General features: G+C 34.9%; 1 protein-coding gene and 2 non-coding genes across 6 annotated transcripts; all 3 read left to right on the forward strand.

Annotated features, from left to right (window-relative positions):
- Positions 1-12726: 12726 nt before the first annotated feature.
- On the forward strand, positions 12727-17792 carry LOC120067098 (L10-interacting MYB domain-containing protein-like). Of its 4 annotated transcripts, none has more exons than XM_039018502.1 (4): positions 12728-15910; positions 16466-16526; positions 16656-17001; positions 17091-17792. In XM_039018502.1, the coding sequence occupies exons 3-4, from the start codon at positions 16657-16659 to the stop codon at positions 17622-17624; spliced, it is 879 nt and encodes a 292-aa protein (XP_038874430.1). In that variant the 5' UTR covers positions 12728-15910; positions 16466-16526; position 16656; the 3' UTR covers positions 17625-17792. The 4 variants fall into 4 exon arrangements, with proteins under 4 accessions (XP_038874432.1, XP_038874430.1, XP_038874431.1 ...); XM_039018503.1 differs by having other exon boundaries at positions 16478-16526; XM_039018504.1 differs by lacking the exon at positions 16466-16526 and having other exon boundaries at positions 12727-15910.
- On the forward strand, positions 12862-12984 carry LOC120068685. Its single transcript, XR_005479316.1, has one exon. It is a non-coding gene; the product is annotated as a small nucleolar RNA Z107/R87 (small nucleolar RNA).
- LOC120068673 lies at positions 13044-13125 on the forward strand. Its single transcript, XR_005479306.1, has one exon. It is a non-coding gene; the product is annotated as a small nucleolar RNA SNORD34 (small nucleolar RNA).
- Positions 17793-21673: the final 3881 nt, after the last annotated feature.

Consider the following 21673-nt stretch of genomic DNA (forward strand, 5'->3'; position numbering starts at 1 on the left):
TTTCTGCAAGAGCATGCTTTATATTTTGCCAAAACTAGTGAATTTGAATGCTTAAATGATCCTTGTGCTTTCGCTGTTGCTAATTCAATCCTACATAAGAAACAAAGATTCGTGATTATTGTATGTAAACTTAAGCATGTATATGAGATATACAAGTAAATCATGCCTTAAGTAATAAACTAAAAGGTTGTAGTATACAGATTAAGGAGGGATACCTTATTCTGGTGATACTACGAATACGACCCGCTTTTTAGAGACTTGCAAGTGTTGTGAACTACTATAGATGGTCTAATCCTGACCATTCATGTAGAGACATGAGATCGAAGGTATCCTGTACAAAGAGTTTGTATAAGACCAGACCACAAGATGATTATTCTCTTTATAAATGTCGTTGATACTTGAGACTTACATCTCACTTAAACGACCATAGGTGACATGACCTTAATCTTGAGTGTTTTGGAAACTCCTGCCTTTGAGAGCAGTCCTTTGATTAGTATGGGTGAGAGTGACTAGATTGTCAACTCAACAAGCCTACCTTTTTGGGGATTTGTCTGATTAGGGAGTTGGGAACTCAGTTACACAAGACGAAATTCACTCCTTCCCCAAAGCAGGGGTAAATAGATAGATTGCTCTCTTAAGGGCTGATTCCGTGTCTTGAACATAGTGGCCACAACCTCTCTTTAGAAGAGAGGACTCAGTCATAGTAGGACTATAACTTATGTTCATTAGAGGAATTAGTGGTACTTAAGGAGTTAGATGTAACTATAGGGGAAAACGATAAATTGGCCCAGTTGTACTTACGAGCGATCTGTGAAGGGTTATCAGACTGTTGATTGGTTGATATAGACACAGAAATATATCTGTAGTAAAGAGAGTGTAGCTGTCAGTCTTTAGTGGAGTGCCCGACAGTTAACGGATGGTGGATCCCGTGACATCAAGTTGAGAATAAGTTTTTGAGGTTGATTTGAAATATTCAAATTGACAAGAGAAAATTCAATTATATATGATATAATTGGTGTGATGTATGAGATACATCAAGTGGAGGATTAATGTAAATATGATTTACATTAAGTACCATAAAATGGAAATGAACTATGGTTATATGTTTCATGAGATGAAATAATAAAACTATAGGTTATAAATATAATATGGTAAGTTGGTTATCATATTTATTTATAATAATATTAATTATTTGATAGTTATCTCTTTTCTTTAATAACCAATTGAGTGGGAGGTTATTGGTGGTTTTATGGTAACCGTGAGATAAAAGGAAAAATATTTTCCTAATTTTAGAGAGTTGCTACTTTTGGAATGAACTCACGGAGAAAGCTATCAAGTGAAAGAGTTTCACTAAGTGATAGCTAATAGAGAGACTAAATGATCGTGGAGTTTGACTATACGATAGTCATTCAGCTGGTTGTAGCTAAACGATCGCATGGCTTTATCTATACTATAGGCTACCATTTACTACAAGATTGAGCGTATCATCTATATGATAGATTGTGTCATCTCCCACTTGCTCAATCGTCTATACGATCGTTGTCCTCTAATCTCTTCCTCAAGCCAAGTTCATACAGAGCCCACAACTTCTGGATTCTCACACCGAGAATACCAAGGTAACCATTGTGGTGGTGTCCTCACTCAACTCGATTGATTTTGAGGACCTGTTGGCCATTCGTTGGGTTCATGATCGTTGTGTTCGTGTTGTGCACTAGTCGTTGAATTGAGGGTTGTGTTATTGTGCTTAGACACATTGGATTGATCGAGAGAGTTTGAAGAATGGTTCTTCAAAGGTACGCATACTCTATCCCTTGATTATATCTTAAAGCATGCTGTAATTTCTTGTTGTTCATGACCTATTTCCTTCATCTTTGTCACCCATCCCTTTTTTCTCAAAAAGTGAGAACTGACGTTCAAACAATTCTTGCAACGAGACCATGATCTGATGTGCAATGACCATGTTCTCAACCCTTTTGGCCAATGCATCAGGTATGCTAGCCAAAATGTGAAGTCGGGCCAACGAGTTAGCCTTCATCCACACCTCATATGCATTACGAACATTTTGCGGTGCATCAAGGGTCGGGACTTGGGGACACTCTTCAACCATGACAAACTTGAGTTCGTTTACCACCAAATATATTTTAAGAGACTCTTTCCAATGTATATAATCGGTCAAATTAAAAGAGGCAACTAACGGAAAATCATTCATGTTGCTGAAAAACAAACACACTGTTATACATTAGATTTTAGATAATACTCGTTGAAAAACAACATCCAATACGGTTTAGCAAAAATTAAATGAACCCCGTGTGACATCTAGTTTCGCAATGATGATTCAGTGGTTTAGGACAAAAGCCACCGAAGGGTAGTCAAGTTATCCCTCCTCTGAATTGAGACACTCTCAACCAATCATTAATACCAAAACAACTCTTGCTCCTATAACGACTAGCCATCATTTATTTGGTCAAGAAATCATGAACTTGCTTAACAATTTCCAGTAAGTGTGACCCTTCATTTTAGATCCTAAAGTTCCGCCACAAACAGCAAATCTGAAGGGAAATTTTTTTATTGGGGCAAAAACTAAAGTGACTTTATCCATTTCTGGAGTTCACCTTGATATTGACCATCCGCACAAAACCATTCAAAGGGGGACGCTCCCAGGGTGCCAAGAGGAAGTGCAAGAAGATCTCACGGTGCAAACCAATGAAGGAGACCGCAGGACATGTTGACACACATTCTTCACCCACTTACTATAAACACTCTCTCCATCCCTTGATATTGAATCATGCAAATACCATCCGAATGGGGATGCTCCCAAGGCACCACGAGGCCAAACATGAATCTCACGACATGAACATTTAGGGAGAAACGTGAGTGGAATTGACATATCATATATATCTTTTCCACTCACTGAGTATTTTATAACCTAGGGTTTAGTTTACTTAGAAAAAACACGGTTAACAATTTTAACTAAGTGACTTTTTAGGTTTGCCCAAAAGTAACTCTTACTTTGGAAAGTTGAACAACTTTTGATCATCATTCATTAAACTCTTTAACGAAGTCTTTGACCAACTGTTGCATGCTTGTAGCAAATCTATCTAATTCACCTTTCCAGGTAGGTTCCCAGATAGGGGTGTTCCATTTCCGTCAGCTTAAATACCCCAGCCTAAACAGAGCTCGACTTAGACAAAAGGTCCCTTATAGATAGATTTAATACAAATTTAATCTTTTATGGAAATCAATTTAATCCTATTAAACCGATTCAAAAGATCAAACTTAGGTATCTAATCTCATTAGAACCAGGAACTTAGGTCTATCTCAATCCAATTTTAAAACCCTTATAAAACATAAGTTCACATAAGTTTGCATGCAACTCTTTCTTATTGATTTTAGTTCTAATTTCCATTATAACGCTTATAACAGGAAACAACTAAAACCAACACAATGTGAAGCTACACATACAAGGCATTCATAACTTTTATAAATAAGCCTAAATGTCATGCTCCATACATTGTTCATTCATTGCTACTTTTATACAACATTTATATGACAAAGCAATGAACCAAGCATACATGCGCTCATACACCCTTATACTATAACTCTTATAATATAAAGATGATGCATGAGTATGCTTAATGCATGCATAAATATACTCTTATATTTCATCATGCACGCACATGCTTTCTTGTAATTTCATCATGCCAAAAACTATATTATAATACTTATAATATATGATGCATAAATAAAATGCATAACCTAAGGTGGGTTTTAAGTCTATATGTCATACATTATGGCATATAAATAAACATACATCTCATGTATATTAAATAAAAGTTGATGAACCGGGATAATTAGTCTCAAATCCTCAAAAAAAATAATAATAAAATTAACTATTACAAATAGCAATGAGTCTCCGATTTAAACAAGTGAATCGGGTCTTGAACCGTCCGGGCGAAGAAATGCGTCTCCTTGATCGTGTACTAAATCCTTGTGATCGCCTACACGATAGAGTAAACTGTTTACTCGATCGTTTAGCAACACTGTATGAGCATAAACGATCGTTTAGCAACAATCGTGTACCTTTGACTATGCGATGAAGCATGAAGGCACGTGATCGTGCACCGCGCATCATACAACGAAGCCTTAAACGATCAACTAAACGACAACGATGTGGTGAAGCATAATCGTTTAAACGATTGCTGAGCAAGCGTAAGGTATCGTATACCGTGTGATCGTGTAGTTAGTGACAATACGATGAGGCATGATGAACTACACGATCGTTTAGTGTGCGCACCTTTTATTAAACGATGAGCATCAAATACTTTATGCGATCGTTTACTCCAAGCGTCCATGCGATCAAGCAACCAACGCTATGCGAAAGAGTAAACGCTTTACCCTATCTAAACGATCGCTTAGTAAATACTACATGACTGGGTAGAACTTTTCTACACGATCGTTTAGCCAAATCTCAACGATCGTTTACCTTGGGCTACACGATACGACCAACCTTCGGTCTTCTTCCTCAATGAGAACTGCATCTCCATGCTTCAAAACTTCATCATGAACGACTCAACAACTTCAAACACTTTGAATACATACTCGATTGCTTGTTAATTATGCCCAAAAATGCAGGTGCCCTTACAAATTAACACTTTGTAAACTTTAAGAAAGCTTTAAACAGAGGCAATCATCCCATAAACATTCATCAACACATCCACAAACGCATTTAACTCTTAAACGCAATGCAGAAAACTTAAAACTCACTGTAAAAGAAGTTCAATACAACAATGGTATTTAGAATATCAGAACAACTTAGCTCTGATACCAATTAAAGGAAATCAAACACGAGGATTTCCATGAGTAGCATAAGGGATCGTTCCAAATTCCATTCAGATTGAACATAAATAATTACATTCTAAAATGAAAACTAACAAATCATGCATAATTAGAAATTACAGAATGCTACACGATAAATCAAGGGATAGAGTATGCGTACTTTTGAAGAACCATTCTTCAAGAATCCCTCGATCAGTCACCAATGTGTCCAAAAGCAACACATGAACGCAACAAACAGAATAACATGAAAAACCAATAGCTCCTCGAACCCAATCGAGTTCCACTCGATTCACAAACTGAGTAAAGACACTACCACAAGTGTTACCTTGGTATTCTCAGTGTGACAATTCAGGAGTTGTGGGTTCTGTATGATCTTGGCTTTGAGGAATGGAGGAGGTCTACGGTCGAGTAGACGATCGAGTAAGTGGGAGATAAGAAGTTGTCTATCGCATAGACGATATACTTGATCGTTTAGAAAACACAAGCCTATCGCATAGACTTTGCTACTCGATCGTGTAGCAACGATCAGCTGAATGACTATCGTATAGTCAACTCTACACGATCGTTTAGTCTCTGTCAATACTATCACTTCGTAAAACTCTTTTACTTGATAACTTTTTCCGTGAGTACTTTCCGAATGAAGCAACTTCTAAATTTAGGAAAACAATTTTCCTTTTATCTCACGGTTAACATAAAATTTCCGATAACCTTTCACTCACTCGGTTATTAGAGAAAAAGAAATAAATATCATATAAATTAATATATTATAAATAAATATGATAACCAACTTATCATATTATATTTATAACCTATAGTTTTAATATTTCTTCTCATGAAACATATAAACCATAGTTTTTTTTTTCTATTTTATGGTACTTAATGTAAATCATATTTACATTAATTCCTCCAATTAATGTATTGATAACGGACAGAAATGCACGTTATTACAAAGCAAAGATATAAAACAATGTGGGAATGCAACGGTAAAAATATGCAAAATCGTGTCCAAAAGCATTAAGTTGAGAATATTGCGATCGCATGCGCCCATCACATTAAAGCAGCTAATTTACTTATTTTGTGTAGGAAAATGCGTTGGCACAAAGCAAATTGCGATCCAAGGAATTCGACGCCAGAGCGCATTAGAAGATTACGACCATAAAGGTTGATCGTATACGCTCGCAAAGATCTGCTCAAGAAGGTGGCCACATAAAGACGACGCATCAAGGTGAAAGNGCATGCGCCCATCACATTAAAGCAGCTAATTTACTTATTTTGTGTAGGAAAATGCGTTGGCACAAAGCAAATTGCGATCCAAGGAATTTGGCGCCCGAGCGCATTAGAAGATTGCGACCGCAAAGCCATGCGATCGTATGCGCTCGCGAAGATTTGCTCAAGAAGGTGGCCGTATAAAGAATGCGCATCAAGGTGAAAGCATAATAAATCATGATGGGATGGAAAGTTGATGACGGTCCAATCTGAATTTAGTTGACAAGTCGTTAATGACACACTGTAGCAAGTACATTCTACTTTTCGGTGACCATTAATCGGCGCATCAGACAGAAGAATTTATGACCACCCATCATTGCAATCATTTGAGAGAAAAGCTTTTTCACCTTGAACTCTATAAATACCGAAGGCCATCAAAGTTAAAGGAGTTCTAATTCTACTCTGTCACCATATACATAAAAGTTAGAATGTACAATTAGTTAGCCGTTAGTCTATAGTGTTCATATACTTGGAGGCGGAGGCGAGCGGAGAGAAGAAGATTCCGAGAGATCACTCTTGAAGAGCTCGAAAGACTACTGGGAGGCGCTATAAACGGAGAGAGGGCCGACACTTGCGAAAGCAAGAATATTATTTTAGGCAAAGTGGAGTAAAACACAGTATAAAAGCCTCGGGAAGCAAGACATTGCTATCGGGCTTCCTATCCCTACTTTCCATTGTTGTTTTGTATTCTGACTTTAGTTATAAAATGGAATTTGCATTTCAACATCTATTCAATCTCTTCACAATTTGCATGAGTAGTTAAATTTCTGAATGGATTGAGAAGCACTTAGCTAGCACGACCTAAGATCTTCATTTTATGCGATCATCTTGTCTTATGTATGCGTCCTCCACCCTTTAGAGATACTTGAGAGAGTAGTCTAAAGAAAGAACCTAGACTTGAGAAAGTCAGGTTAGAATCTAGGTTTGAGAAAGTCAAATTAGAACCGCATAAGCAAGAGATAAAGACTTAGAGATAAGTTCTGTTTGCTATTATGCATCGCATGCACCCTAAAAATAGGATATGATAGTATGCGGTCACCTTGTGTATGTGTGTATTATTCATCATCGCGTAGACAAAAAATAGAGGCTTAAACATAAGTTCTATCGATATTATCGTATACATAGCATGCATCCTAGAATTAGGAGCTATGGCATTTGCATTGAGAGATGACCTACTGTTGTGTGTGTGTAGCATGATCGCATAACTTGAACGCAATCTTAGGAAGTGTTAGCTAAATCACGTCTCAACCCATTCCCCGCATACTCATTGTAACTTTCACTATCATCAACTTTTTACTCAATTCCGCCGCATAGGATTTATACTTTAAACAACATACCAATCAATTTATTGTTTTTGTCACCACAAAGGAATCAAAATTTACCATTGCATAAGTAACTCAGTAGTCCCTGTGTTTGACCCTGGACTTATCAGGCAACCTAGTAGGATTTATACTTGGATTTCACTAGGAAAACTTAACGTGCAACGCATACACCACCATCACATTATATACCATTATTTCATCATATTCACAACGCATCATGTATCTCATACATCATACCAATTATATCATATATAATTGAATTTCCTCTTGTTAATTTGAACACTTCAAACTAACCTAAAATCTGATTCTCAACTTGAACCCGTTGAGCTACCAAGGGGACCTTATGAACCTATAGCTTGAAGTTCCAACTGTACGTGAATAACTGACTAAACTCTTTAGTCATGAGATCCACCATCTGTTAACTGCTGGGCACTCCATTAAAGACCGACAACTGCACTTTTCTCACTACAGATATATTTTTGTGTCCGTATTAACCAATCAACAGTGCGATAACCCTTCACAAATCACTCGTAAGTACAACTGGACCAATTTACCATTTTGCCCCTGTAGTTATATCTAACTCCTTAAGTACCACTGATTTCTCTAATGAACAATAAGTCATAGTCCTACTATGACTAAGTCCTCTCTTCCAAAGAAAATGTGTGGTCACTATGTTCAAGACCCGGAATTAGCCCTTAGAGGAGCGATTTATGTACTTACTCCTATTTTATGGAAGGAGTGAATTCCATCTTGTGTAACTGAGTTCTCAGCTCCCCAATCAAACAAATCCCCAAAAAGGTAGGCTTGTTGAGTTGGCATTCTGGCCACTCTCACCCATACTAAGCAAAGGACCGCTCTCATAGGCAGGAATTTCCAAAACACTTGGGATTAAGGTCATGTCACCTATGGTTGTTTTAGTGAGATGTAAGTCTCAATTATCAACAGCGTTATATAAAGAGACTAATCATCTCGTGGTCCGATCTTATACAAACTCTTTGTATAGAACACCCCCGTTCGCATGTCTCTACATGAATGGTCATGATCAGACCATTTGTAGCACATTACAACACTTGTAACTATCTACAAAGTGGGTTGTATCTATAGTGTCACCAGGATAAGGTATTCCTTATTTATCCGTATACTATAGACCATTTAGGTTATTACTTAAGGCATGATCTACTTGTATGTCTCATATACATGCTTAAGTTTTCGTAAAATAACCACTGATCTTAGTTTATTGGATATGAGTAAATGCAAATAAAATAACACTTATTTTATTAATAACAACGTGTACAAACTGTTTACAAACTACGGGACTCCGGAAGAATTAGGACGCCAATCCCAACATATTAATCACATACAAGTTTGTTCATACAATGTTTACAAACTATAAGATCCTACGAGATTTAGAGCATCAACCCCAACACATTTAACATCTAATTTAGTAATGATGCTTCAATGATTTAGGACAAAAGCCACCGAAAGATGGTTAGTCATCCCTTCACTGAATTGAGACACTCTCAACCAATCATTACACCAAAATAACTTTTATTCCTATAATAATTAGTCACTAATAATTTGGCCAAGAAATCATTAAATTGCTTAACAATTTTCTATAAGTGTGACCCTCCATTTTAGACTTTAGAGTTTCGCCCCAATGATCCAACCAAGGATAAAAATTGATTGGGGCAAAAACTGATGCGATCTAATCTATATTTGGAGTTCGCCCTGATATTGACCTAATGCACAAATCATTCGAGGGGGGACACTCCTAGGGTGCCTCGAGACCGTGCAAGAAGATCCCACGATGTAAACCAATGAAGGAGACTGTAGGACATGTTGACACACATCCCTCTCCCACTTACTATAAATACTCTCTCCATTCACTTTGCTATTGACCCGTGCAAACACCATCCGAAAGGGAACGCTTCCGCCAAGCATGAGCCTCATGGTGTGAACTTTAAGGGAAAACGTGAGTGGAAAATTGACGTATCATATACATATTTTTCCTCCCACTGAGTATTTTAAAACCTAGAGTTTAATACTTAGAAAAAATAACTAACAATTTTACTAAGTGATTGTTAATTGGCTCAATATAACTCTTATATTGGATAGTTTAACAATGATGATTCTTATTTATTAAACACTTTAATAAACCTTAATCATTAATTGCATGCTTATCATATAATTAATAATTGAATTACCAAAACTTGTATCACTTATTTAAGTGCAAATTCAAATTCAAAAGTTATTTTCTAAAAAATAAAATTCAAACCAGATGAAATAGAAAATTTTAAAGTTAAATTTGATATATAATGTCAACTTAGAGCAAGGTTTTTAATATTGATGTTAACGAAAAAATCGAGGTCCTAACTTTATGGAATATCGATGAAATGTCAATTTCGATGGATATTTCTAGAAAAATTATAAAAACAAAAATAAATAAATTTAAATTAAAAATTAAAAATTTTATGATTTTTAAGCAAGTTAACATGTCTGTTATTTATATTATATTTATATTAATGACATTTGTTGCTTATTTTTTTATGTTTCGTTGATTTTTTCTATGATATAATTAAAAATTCGATTTACCCCTCATGTAGATATTGAACCCATTGAAACATGAAAATATCGATAGAAATTACAACATGTGGATGGAAATTTAATAATATGCATAGAAGTAAGGATGTACACGGGTTAGGTTGGGTTGGGATAGTTTTTTAGACCAACCCAAAATTTTAGGTTGGTCGGATTGGCTACACAAGTGACTCGAACAAGGTCTCCAACTCAACCCAATCCAAGCTTAAAATTTGGATTTGGTTAAGTTGGGTTGTCGAGTTATACAAAATTAGAGAAATTAACTCTTTTTTTTAAGAAAAAAATATGAGAAAGACAATGAAATGAATTTAGTGATTGAACTTAGCTCAATGCTGAAATCGACACCGGATGACTAGAGATTGAGGGAGAAGAAGGAAATGACGGTGAGAGAAAAAAAGGAGCAAATCACGATAGTGAGAAGAGACGAACCCAATAAAAACGAAGGACAAACTAAGGATAGGGGCGATGAAATTTTTTTATGAACAAACTACATAAAGAAATTAGATGAGGAAAAGGGACTAAGGTGAGATGAAGAGGAATAGGGACGGAGATTAAAGGAGAAGGAGTGAGGCATTAATTGTTGTGCAACGTGAAAAGAAAACCCTAATTGAAATTTTTATATATAATAATAATAATAATAATTTGGATTCGGTCAACTTAAAATTTAAAAAATGCAATCCAAGTCCCAAACCAACTCGAAAAAAACATTAAAAAAAAAAATTAATCCAATCCAACCCAATATAATTTATCCCTCACTTACGTTATATATATATATATATATAATATTCTCTTTCCCCACCTATATATCCCCCCATACTTCAAGGTTATTTCTTCTTCCTCCCTTTCTTTTTTCCTTCCGACGTTGTGAGTTATAGGTGGGAGATGGATGGCATAGGGTGATCCAGCGACGAGGCGAGCATGGGACGATAAGAACTACAATGACAGACTCGAAGCAGATGAATGGCAATGACAGATTCGGAGCAAATGAACGGCAACTGCGGACTTGGAGCAAATGAACAACGACGGTGGATTAGAGTAAATAGGCGGTGACGGCGGACTCGAAGCAGACGAACAGTGGGCTCGATTCAACTTTTAGTTTTACTTTTTCCTATTTTTTATATATACTATGATATATATGTATTTTTTTAACTTATGTAGGAAATTTGATATATACTGTGATATATGTATTCGTTTATTTGATATAAACAAAAGTGTTTTTTTTTTTAATTTATGCTTCATGTATTATGATATATGTATTGTGGTGTAAATGAAATTTATGAAAATTTATATACTGTGGTATATTTCATATATTGGTTTATACTATGATTTATGTCAAACATTGAGTCAATCTCTAATTTACAAACTGTAGTTTATTTCATATATTGGTTAGAATATTTTCAAACACCTAACAAAATATTCTAAGCTATATCTAAAATAACCATGAATCCATAAAAAATGTTCTAAGGTATATTTAAAATAATCAATAATCCATAAAAAAACAAAAAAAAAAAAAGCCAATAAAATTATACGTGAAAACCAACGTAAATAGAAAATAAAACTTCATTAAATGCATTTTTTTCCAAATTGGAAAATGGAAAAAGAATTATACTAAATTTATTTTCTCTCCCCAATTGATAAATGAGAAAAATTATATTAAATAAATTTTCTCTCTTTATAATAAATATATTTTCTCTCTTTATCATTAGAGCAGCTTCGAAAATAGGAAAAAAATCAGATAGAAGTAAATGAAAAGAGGTATAATTGTTCAAAATTAACCCTAACAGTCATCTTTTAAAAGAATTCAAATTTTAAAATATTTTTAAAATATTGGATTTTGCCTAAACCGAGGCGTTTGGATTGGGTGAATTAGAATGAAAATAAGAGTGGGAATGGACAAGGGATACCCTGTCTCTTATACACATCTAGATGTGTATAAGAGACAGTATATATCTATTCTTATTTTTCAATAAACGGTTAAAAATCGAAGCAATAAAACCATCAATCAATCAATTAATTAATTAATTAATTATATTTATAGTTAGTTAATAATCATTATGATTAATATAATATGAATTAATTTTTTTATAATTATAATTAATTTATCATTAATTAATTAAAATTCATTGGTTGTTTCATTAATTAATACATCACAATTATATAAATTCATCAAATCAGTCCTATCAAATTATTTAATCAAGTAGCTTTAATTGTACATTTTTCATTTTACAAATACTTGTAATTAATATTATTATTTGATTGTTAAATAATTAATTTTTTCAAAACTTTGAATTAAATTTATTGTTTATCAATAAATCTATTAAAATTGTAGAGACTTTTCATGATTAATTTTACAAATTAAATACCAAAAAAATTATTCCCATAAAATCTCGACAACATTCTCATGCACAATGTAATCATTCATTTCCATAATCTTATTCCAAGACTTATTGTTTTCGGACCTCCTTAATTCATGAGCATATATAAAATTTTAAACCAAACGACAGCATTCTAATTAACTCAATCCAGATCCTACGATTTAGGTTGGATGGTGAAGAGTAATCCGGATTATTTGAACAACATGCTCAGGTGGTAAAAGTTGAATTTTCTTTTTTAAAAATAAATAACAGGGGAATATCTCCACAATCCTAACACTAGCGAGGAGCGGGTCATTCTCGTATTTTCCTACAAGAATGAGAAACCCTAATCTCCCCTACCTCCACTATATAAATGCTTTACACAGCGCCTTCATTGCCGAATCGTTTTCAATTACGCTCTCAATCCCATTACATTTTTTTTCCTGTAAGCTTTTCATTTTGTTTTTTTTATAGCGAGTGAAGAAGATCGCGGTGACGACTCACTAAAATTCAAGCTCAACAGACCGGATTGCAGAGTAATTTCCTCTTTCTTCTTTGAAAGAGTGAAACGTCTTTGCATGTCGACTACCCCGCTGAACTGAGTGATCTCTTCACTCGCTAATTTTCACCATTCGGTTTGATTTCATTTCTTATTGTTCTTACTGAATCTGGCCGGTGATGATTGATATTTTGATTTGCCTACATTGTCTGATAATTTTATGACTGAGAACTATCTATCTGAGGCTTAATTTTGATTCCTATTCCTTGCTATGATACTTCAATTTCCAATGATTTCGTTTTCATTTTAATCTCACTGATTAAAATTTCAGTCCGATTTTCCTTTTGTAGATTTAGTGATGCAGTTATCGAAAAAGAAGAAAAATCATAGTCGCATGATTTGGATTCGTATTTCTAGCTAATGATATTTCAATTTCCGATGATTCCGTTTTCAACTGTGTTCTTGAACTTTTTTTTCATTTTCACTGATAAGAAATCCATTTCGAATCTCTTTTTGTTTATTTTAGGGATGCAATTATCGAAAGTAAAAAGAATCATAGCCGCATGGTTCTGATTCATACTCCTGGCTCTGATAGATTATAGAATTTTAACTGATTTCCAAAACTATGCATACTTGACTGTTTTCTTGATTGTCGTCACTCATAGAATTTCAGTCGGATGATGTTTCAGGAAAATGGGGAAATGGAGGTTTTAAATGCTGTTTTCAGTGTTTGATCTTCATCTTTATTGTTCTTGGTCTCCAAACTTTCTGCAAATCCATTTTGATCATTGAACTTTATGTTATAAGAACTAATTTAATGCTTTACAGTTACAGTCAGATTTTTCATGAATCATTGTTTATTTGTTCAGCTGGATTCGAGGCTTCAGATGATAATGTTTAGTGAACAGAATGAGATTTTACTCCGTGCCTATTGCTTCATTACAACATGAAGAATTGAGATTTTATGTAAAAGTTGATTATTTACCTACCATATTTTAATCATGATTGGCCATTATAGGAATTAAAGAACGATTAACAAGTTTGGTCCAAATAAGGGATTTTATGCCTCATTTGAGATTGTGCCTCCATGAAGAGTTTAGTCACCACCTGGTGTTTGGTGTTCAGGTTCTTGAAATTGAGGAGGATAACTTGTTTATTTTGATGGATTCTTCTATGACCCGTGAAATGTAAATAAAATGCTTAATGAAAGCATTGAGTAAATTAGGTATATAACATATGAACCCAATTGCAACATTAAGGCAAAAAGATACTATAACCCAATTTCAACATTGAGAGAAATCTTCATAATTAGTTTCGTATTTTTTGTACTATTAGTGTACTTTAGTTGCTTATGAAATGCACCTTAGTGTTTTTTTTTTATTTAACTATTCTAAGATGAGTTTCATTAAAATAATTAACCACAAATCAAGTCCTCATTAAGAGTAGAGGATATCCAATTTTGTACTCAATTTTGGAAACAAGACATTACTCTCACAAAACCTCAGTCTTCAACACAGGAGGAAACAATATGAGTATTAAAAAGAGTAAAAAACAGCTTATGTAAGAGAGTGATCAATTAATGACATGTTTGGAAGTGGTTTAATAATGGTTAAAATCATTCAATGATGAACATAGATTAGATATTGAATTGATTATAAGTGATTTTTAACCCAAGTGATTTTCATAATTGGATTGGATAGCCTCACCTTTCCTTTAGTGGCCCTCTACAGATGAATTGTTAATGGTGTCTATGTACTCGCTTCATCTTTATAATTGTTTTATCAATATTTGGAAGAACAAAAATTATTTTTCTAAGACTAGCATGATATACACCACCACAACCAACCACATACAAAACCCTTAATCAAAGGGGGAATACTATGTGAGAAGTTGGGAGATAACCTAACAAAAACCTAACTGTTAAGAGATGGGTAAAGCCATGACAGAACAGCTATTAACTATTTTCTTGGGAAAATTCGGTGGTTAAGCCTTTTATGACCATTTTCTTATAGATCTATTATTTTGTAAGCCTTTTCCAGATTTAGTTCTTTTATGTTTGACTTGAAAATTTATCTTTCAAATTGGTTTTTGGCTTTTACCCATGATTTTCATCATTTAAAAAAGGAAACGTTTGAACTTTTTAAAAAATTACTTGCTTTAGCTTTTCAATACTCAGCTTGGATTTTGTAAACCATAATAGAAATGAATATTAAAGTAAAGAAAACTAATAGGTGCTAAAGAAAAATAAATAAGTAAACAAACCTTTTTAAAAATTAGAAGTCAGATGGTTGTCAACAAAATTGTATCAAGCCAAATATCTAAAATTTAGAAACTTGTAAGACACAAAACCTATATACATTTTAAAGACTCGTAGACCTTTCTCTTCATAACTAATCGCATTACAAAAAAATTCCAATTTTCAAAACTGAAATTTTAATAATGGAAGGGGTTTTGAGCAACTGGCTCTTTATTTTATTTTTCTTTTAAAACCATTTTGTGTGAAAGATGAGCCCTAATGAGAAGTCGTGGGCTCAAAGGGATGGGCCTATAGGAAAAGAGATGGGCAAGAGGTATAGGCAGCTAGTTCCTACCCTAGAATAGGGTTCTACCTGGTTCAGACCGTTTATAACAACCACGAACCGAACCGAACCTAACAAACTAAATTTTTTAATACGGAATAAACTGGCAAAACTTAAAAGAAAGAGAAAAATGAAAACCGGTCCAAGTGAGTTGGACCGTCTTGGTTTCTCAGTTTTTCGATTATTATCATCATTTTTAGAAATTCATGATGTGGAGTCAAAAATCATAATGGAAAGTACTTTTGGAAACACTTTACGTTGCTTTATAAAAAGTTTTAAGTTAGAATTAGGAAGCACTTTCCGTCCAACTGCTTGACTGGAAAGCACCTTAGAAAGAAACAAACTGTTTACACCAAACATGAAACATTCCCCATTCTAATTTGATGCTTCCTCCTCTTCATTTCTGCCCTAATTTCTCATTTCTTCTTTCTCTACTCCATTTTTTATTCTCTTAAGGTACGTTTCTAATTCTTTTTCCACTTCGTTTTTGTTTTCTTTTACAATTTCGATTCTGAATTTCATGATCTCTTTAATCTTTTATTCAAATGTTCATCACGAAATTCATTCTGTTTTGCTCTGATCTTGTTAGAAAGGAACCATATCAGAAAATTTAAGACAAACTTTTACTAATCGCATTTGAATTGTGTATTATTTGTTACTATTTAACTTTATTTTGCTTTTTGATACTGTAATTTTCTTTCATTTTGAATCCCTCCTGGTTCGATTTCCCCTTTTGGGTTATTCTTACCATTGATCATCTCTGTTTCTCACTGTTTAAATTCCCTTGGCATTAGTTTAATAAAACCTAGTAGTTCCTAAACACCATATCAGGCGAGAAGATAGAGGAAGCTTTATGAACATGGAGAGTTGGGATTCTGTGTTAGATATTTTGTAAACGAGGGACTATTATTCTCTTTCTGGATCTTCACTGATAATGAAACTGAAACTACATCAATTGTTTACCATTTTTTATGGGTTATCTGAGATTCAAGTTTATATTCCTTCTTTAAGTTCTCATTTCAGTGAAAATACTGAGAGGATGAATTGCTGCTGCTGGGTCACAGGGAAAATAGTATAATTTCTTGCTTTTTACATTTCAAATTTTGTCTATATCTTCCAATTTTCATCTCTAGTCTTCACTGTTTTTAATCTAACCATGTAAAACTGATTCAAATGCTTTTTGTTATTGTTTATGTATTAGAATGTCCAGGAGTTTAGCTACTAGCGATGAAAAAGAGAGGCAAACAAAGGCTGTTTGGGACGATGTTACTGTTGATTCATTCATAAATGTTTGTGTTACCGAGACATTAAATGGGCATAGACCTCGTGGTTATTTTACGAAAATTGGATGGAGGAATGTAGTTAAGAACTTCTATGAAAGGACTGGAAGAAATTATGGGTACAAGCAACTTAAGAACAAATGGACAACACTCAAGAAAGATTGGCAAGTTTGGAATGATTTGATTGGAAATGAAAAAGAAATAGGATGGGATCCTCTAAGGCAAACCATTGATGCAACTAGTCAATGGTGGGATCACAAATTAAAGGTAATCCTCCTTGAATTTGTATTTGTTTAACAATTTTAAATTTTAATGCAACTAGTTATGAATTTGTTCATTGATTTGTTATTTTATAGGATCTTCCTGAGGCAGCCAAGTTCCGAGCAAAAGGACTACAAAATGTGGAGCTCCTGAACATTCTTTTTAAAGATGTTGCAGTCAGTGGAGGAGCTTGGGCCCCAACCCCATCTCAAGTTGTTTTACGCAAGGCTACAAGTGATGGGATTGAAGATTATAATGATGACACAACAGGAGACACAAAGTTCAACAATGTTGAAAGTAACACGAATGAAGTTAATACTAGTGCTACTTATACTCAAGGGAGTGAGAAAAGGAGGAAAAAAGTAGATTCAAAGGTTGGATCGCCTTGTAGATTGTTTGGTGCATTAGATCGTCTTTGTGATGTCATAGAATATAGAAGAAGAGATTTACCAGGATGTAGTACTCTTGAAGTAATGGAAACTTTAAGAGGCTTACCTGGAATTATAGAAGGTGATGAGTTGTATATGAAGGCTGCAGATATCCTTATCAAAAGAGAAAATAGAGAAATGTTTGTTGCATTACGAAAGCCGGCGATACAAATTACATGGCTTAAGCAAAAAAGGGTTTGACATTATACTAATTTGACAATAAACCTTTTAAAAAAATTTTGATTGTTAGCCTTAGTGGAAGACTTAGTTTTGTTTTGTTCTTCCATTGCCATTAGATCTCTTTGTCTTGTTAGATATAATACTATCAGATTATACAACAGTTTTAGTGAAGTGTAAGAGATTATGAGAGATGTTGTCTTATATGTTCAAGATGGTTTCTAGTAGTATCTTTTTTTAGTTGATCAAGACACCAAAATTTATGATTTAGTGTAAAGTTGTTGTGGATTATTTTAAAATAAATGTTGATAAAGAATCATGGAAAACTTATTCCTAAATGATACACACCTACTTAGTAATCTTTACTAAGTAGGTAGAGATTAGTAAACAAAACAGATACACACCTAACCCTTCCAACAAAAGAGGGGGAAAAAAAAGCTTCATTGGGGAAGTAACGACCTTTGAGCAATTGGGCAAAGAGGCTATTCGGGTTGCTCGTTAAGGCACCAACTATGTTTAGCAAGCATGACAGAATAAAAATTCTAATAACTCTCCCTCTCAAAAAGAAGAAAAAAAAACATTCCTAATGGTGCTCTACTTATCTGTTTGTTCTTGACGTAAACATAACGCTAGAATAAACTTAGCATACAAAGAATCAATCAATATTGTTAATTGTTATTGTTATAATTGTTATAAGGGTTGTTGGGTGGTTGTGCTTTTGTAGGCTTTGGTTACAGGTTGTATGTATCTATTTTTAGGTAGGCTTTTATGTATAAATACTTGTGTATTTTACCAATCAAAATATACAAAAATACAGTGATATACCAAATTATTTACATGGTAACATTGCCTGTCACCGCCATGCCCCAACCATTCAGATCCAGCCAAATCTGATCCGTGAAACTCACCAGCCCTCCGTTCACCAGCCGTGCACCTCCGTCCGCTTCAGATCCGTGAATTTGGTCCGCTTTAGATCCAGCCGTTCACAACCATTCAGATCCGAATATCGTTCTCGGATCCAACCAACGAAGCCCGTTCGGACCAATCCGTGCCGCTCTGCCTTCCAGTCTCAATCGACAGTCACCAGCCACCGTGCACCTTCGTCTTCCTTCCAGTCTCGATCCAGAAAGCATTCTGCCTTCTGTTCTGCCTTCCGGACCAACGAAGCGAACTCACGTACACTTCAGATCTGAGGAAAAGCCGCCAGCCGAGCGAGCCGAGCCGCGCTATCTGTTGAGCCGAATCGAGGCGAGCCACCTGTTGAGCCGAGCCGAGCCCTTTGTTATGTCGAGTCGAGCCGTCTGCAAGCCGAGCCATAATATGAGCTTTTTCTTTTTTGGTGATTTCTTGTGCATCTGTTTGTCTCCATTTAGTTGTTCTAATGGGAAAAATTTATGTTTTTCTTCCTATTAGCATTGTATTGGACAACACCAACTTTATGTGGGCCTATCAAATGAAGAGTTTCTTGATTGGACGCAAGTTGTGGCGGATTGTTATCGGAGATGACACCACCAAATAATCACCTGGTTGAGTAACACTTCCACTCTGACCATTCATATCCAATTTGATCAGTCAATCTGTGAATGAGTACCTGGTTATTCTTTAGCCCATCTAGACTCAATTAGATCAGGCCAAGATTCCCCTGCCATCTCTCAATGCTACAATCGAAGAAATCCTCTTTGGAGAAAAAAGGCTTGGACTAGTCTCCTCTCTATCATCAGATGTTGCTCTTTCTTTCACTGAGTCCTCCTATTTCTGCAAAAACTGCAAAGGTATTGCTACAAACGTGGGTCGAGGGTCGAGTGTTACTCGATTGTGTTCGAGATTCTACCAATTGTGCAGTTTGCTGGTTTGTTCGCGTTGCGTTCGTGCAATTGAACACGCTGCTAAGTTTGATCGAGGGACAAGAAGAATAGTTCTTCAAGGGTATATTCACTCGATCTCTTAGTGTTAATTTTATGAAGCATGCTATATTTTAAACTTGATGCATAACTGTTCTGTGTTAGATTGTAAATATCAATATTCTTTCACAATAGGATTTAGAACGATCTGCTTCCGCCCATTGGTTCTCTTGTTTAAGAGTTTTCTTTAATTGGTATTAGAGCTAGGTTTTTCTGATATTCTAAATTCCATTGATGTAAATTACATATGCAGTCTTGGTGGGTTTAATTAATTTGCTATGGAGTCTGTATTTAAAGTGTTCGAGTCTGTAAGAGTCGCTCGTGATGAAGCTTCAACGCATGGAGATGTCGTTCTCATCGAGGAAGAAGACCAAGGGTTGGTCGCATCGTGTAGCCCAGGCTAAACAAACGTTTAGATTTGGCTATGCGATCGTGTAGAAAAGTTCTACTCGATTGTGTAGTATTTGCTAAACGATCGCATGGCCGATGCGACGCAATCGAGTAAAGAGCTTGCTCGATTGTGTTGCGTTGTCTACTCAATCGCGTAGACATTGAGGTAAACGATTGTTAAGTATATGATACTCGACACATGGTAGGCGCGCACACTAAACGATTGAGTAGGCCAGCATGCTCATCGCATAGTCACTGGCTACTGGATCATTCGGTATGTGATACTTGACACTTGCTCCACGATCGTTTAAACGATCATGCTTCATCGAATAGTTGTCGTCTACTTGATCATTTAGGCATGCGTTATACGATGTGTGCTACACGATCGGGTGACCTTCATGCTTCATCGCATAGTCATAGGCACTCGATCCATGCTACACGATCGTTTATATTCGTTCAACATTACTTGACGATCACAAGGAGTTGTTATATGATCAAGGAACGAGGCTTCGCTTGGGCGGTTCAAGGCCTGGTTCGTCTGTTTGAACCGGTTCGCTCGATGGCTTTTATAATTGATAGCTTTTCTTTTTCGGTTTCTTAGGCTAATTATCTTGGTCCATTGATTTTTTATGAATGTGTATATTTAATTATATGTCATAAAGTATGCCATATAGTTTTAAAACCCACCATAGGTTATGCAATTATTCATGCATCATCTTTATATTATAAGATTATAATATAGTAGTTTGCATGATTAAATTACTTTAAAGCATGCTCATGCATCATATAATATGGAAGTTATAATATATGCATGCATTAAACATATCCATGCATGATTTTTATATTGTAATTGTTATAGTATAAGGGTGTATGAAAGCATGTATGCTTGGTTCATTACAAGTTATATAAATGTTATATATAGTAATGAATGAACATTGCATGAAGCATGACACTTAGGTTAATTTATAAAAGTTATAAATACCTAGTCCAACTTAGCAATGTTGTTGGTTTTAGTTGTTTCTTTTTATAAGCGTTATAATAGAAATTAGAACTAAAATAAATAAGAAAGACATGCATGCAAACTTAGGTTTAATTATGTTTTAAAAGAGTTTTAAAATTTGATTAAGATAGACCTAGGATCATGATTCTAATGAGATTAAAAATCTAAGTTTAATCTTTTAATTCGGTTTAATAGGATTAAATTGACTAATAAAAGATTAAATATGTACCAAATCTATCTATAAGGGACCTTTTGTCTAAGGCAAGTTCTGGCTAGGTAGGGTTTTTAAGTTGACGAAAACGAAACACCCCTACCCGGGAACCTACCTAGAAAGGTGAATTAGATAGATTTGTTGCATGCATGCAAATTTGATGACAGACTGTTAAAGTGTTTAATAAGACTTGATTCGAACTTATTTAATTATCAAAAGCAAGATTTTTTTTAGCAAATTAAACTTACACTTAGATAAAATCAGTAGTGGATTGTCTAAGTTAATGAAACCCTGGGTTGAACATTTAGTGGAAGGTACTTAAGGTATATGATACTTCACTTAAACCTCTACACGTTTCTCCCTAAAAGTTCACACCGTGAGATCTATCATCGACCTTGTGGCTCCCTGGGAGTGTCCCCCTAGTGTTTGGGTAGGTCAATACCAAGGTGAATGGAGAGAATGTTCATAGTAAGTGGGCGCGGGACGTGTGACAACATATCCCACAGTCTCTCTCATTAGGTTGGATAACGTTTTTGTGCATTGCCTCGAGGCACCCTGGGAGTGTCCCCCT

This window comes from Benincasa hispida, chromosome 12 (assembly GCF_009727055.1).
Source record: "Benincasa hispida cultivar B227 chromosome 12, ASM972705v1, whole genome shotgun sequence".
NCBI classification, from domain to species: Eukaryota; Viridiplantae; Streptophyta; class Magnoliopsida; order Cucurbitales; family Cucurbitaceae; genus Benincasa; species Benincasa hispida.

Excerpts from the sequence above, each read along its gene's own strand:
- LOC120067098 (XM_039018504.1), top strand. The coding sequence starts at position 16,657 with ATGTCCAGGAGTTTAGCTACTAGCGATGAAAAAGAGAGGCAAACAAAG. Across the intron at positions 17,002-17,090 it reads GGTGGGATCACAAATTAAAG|GATCTTCCTGAGGCAGCCAA; the intron begins GTAATCCTCCTT and ends GTTATTTTATAG.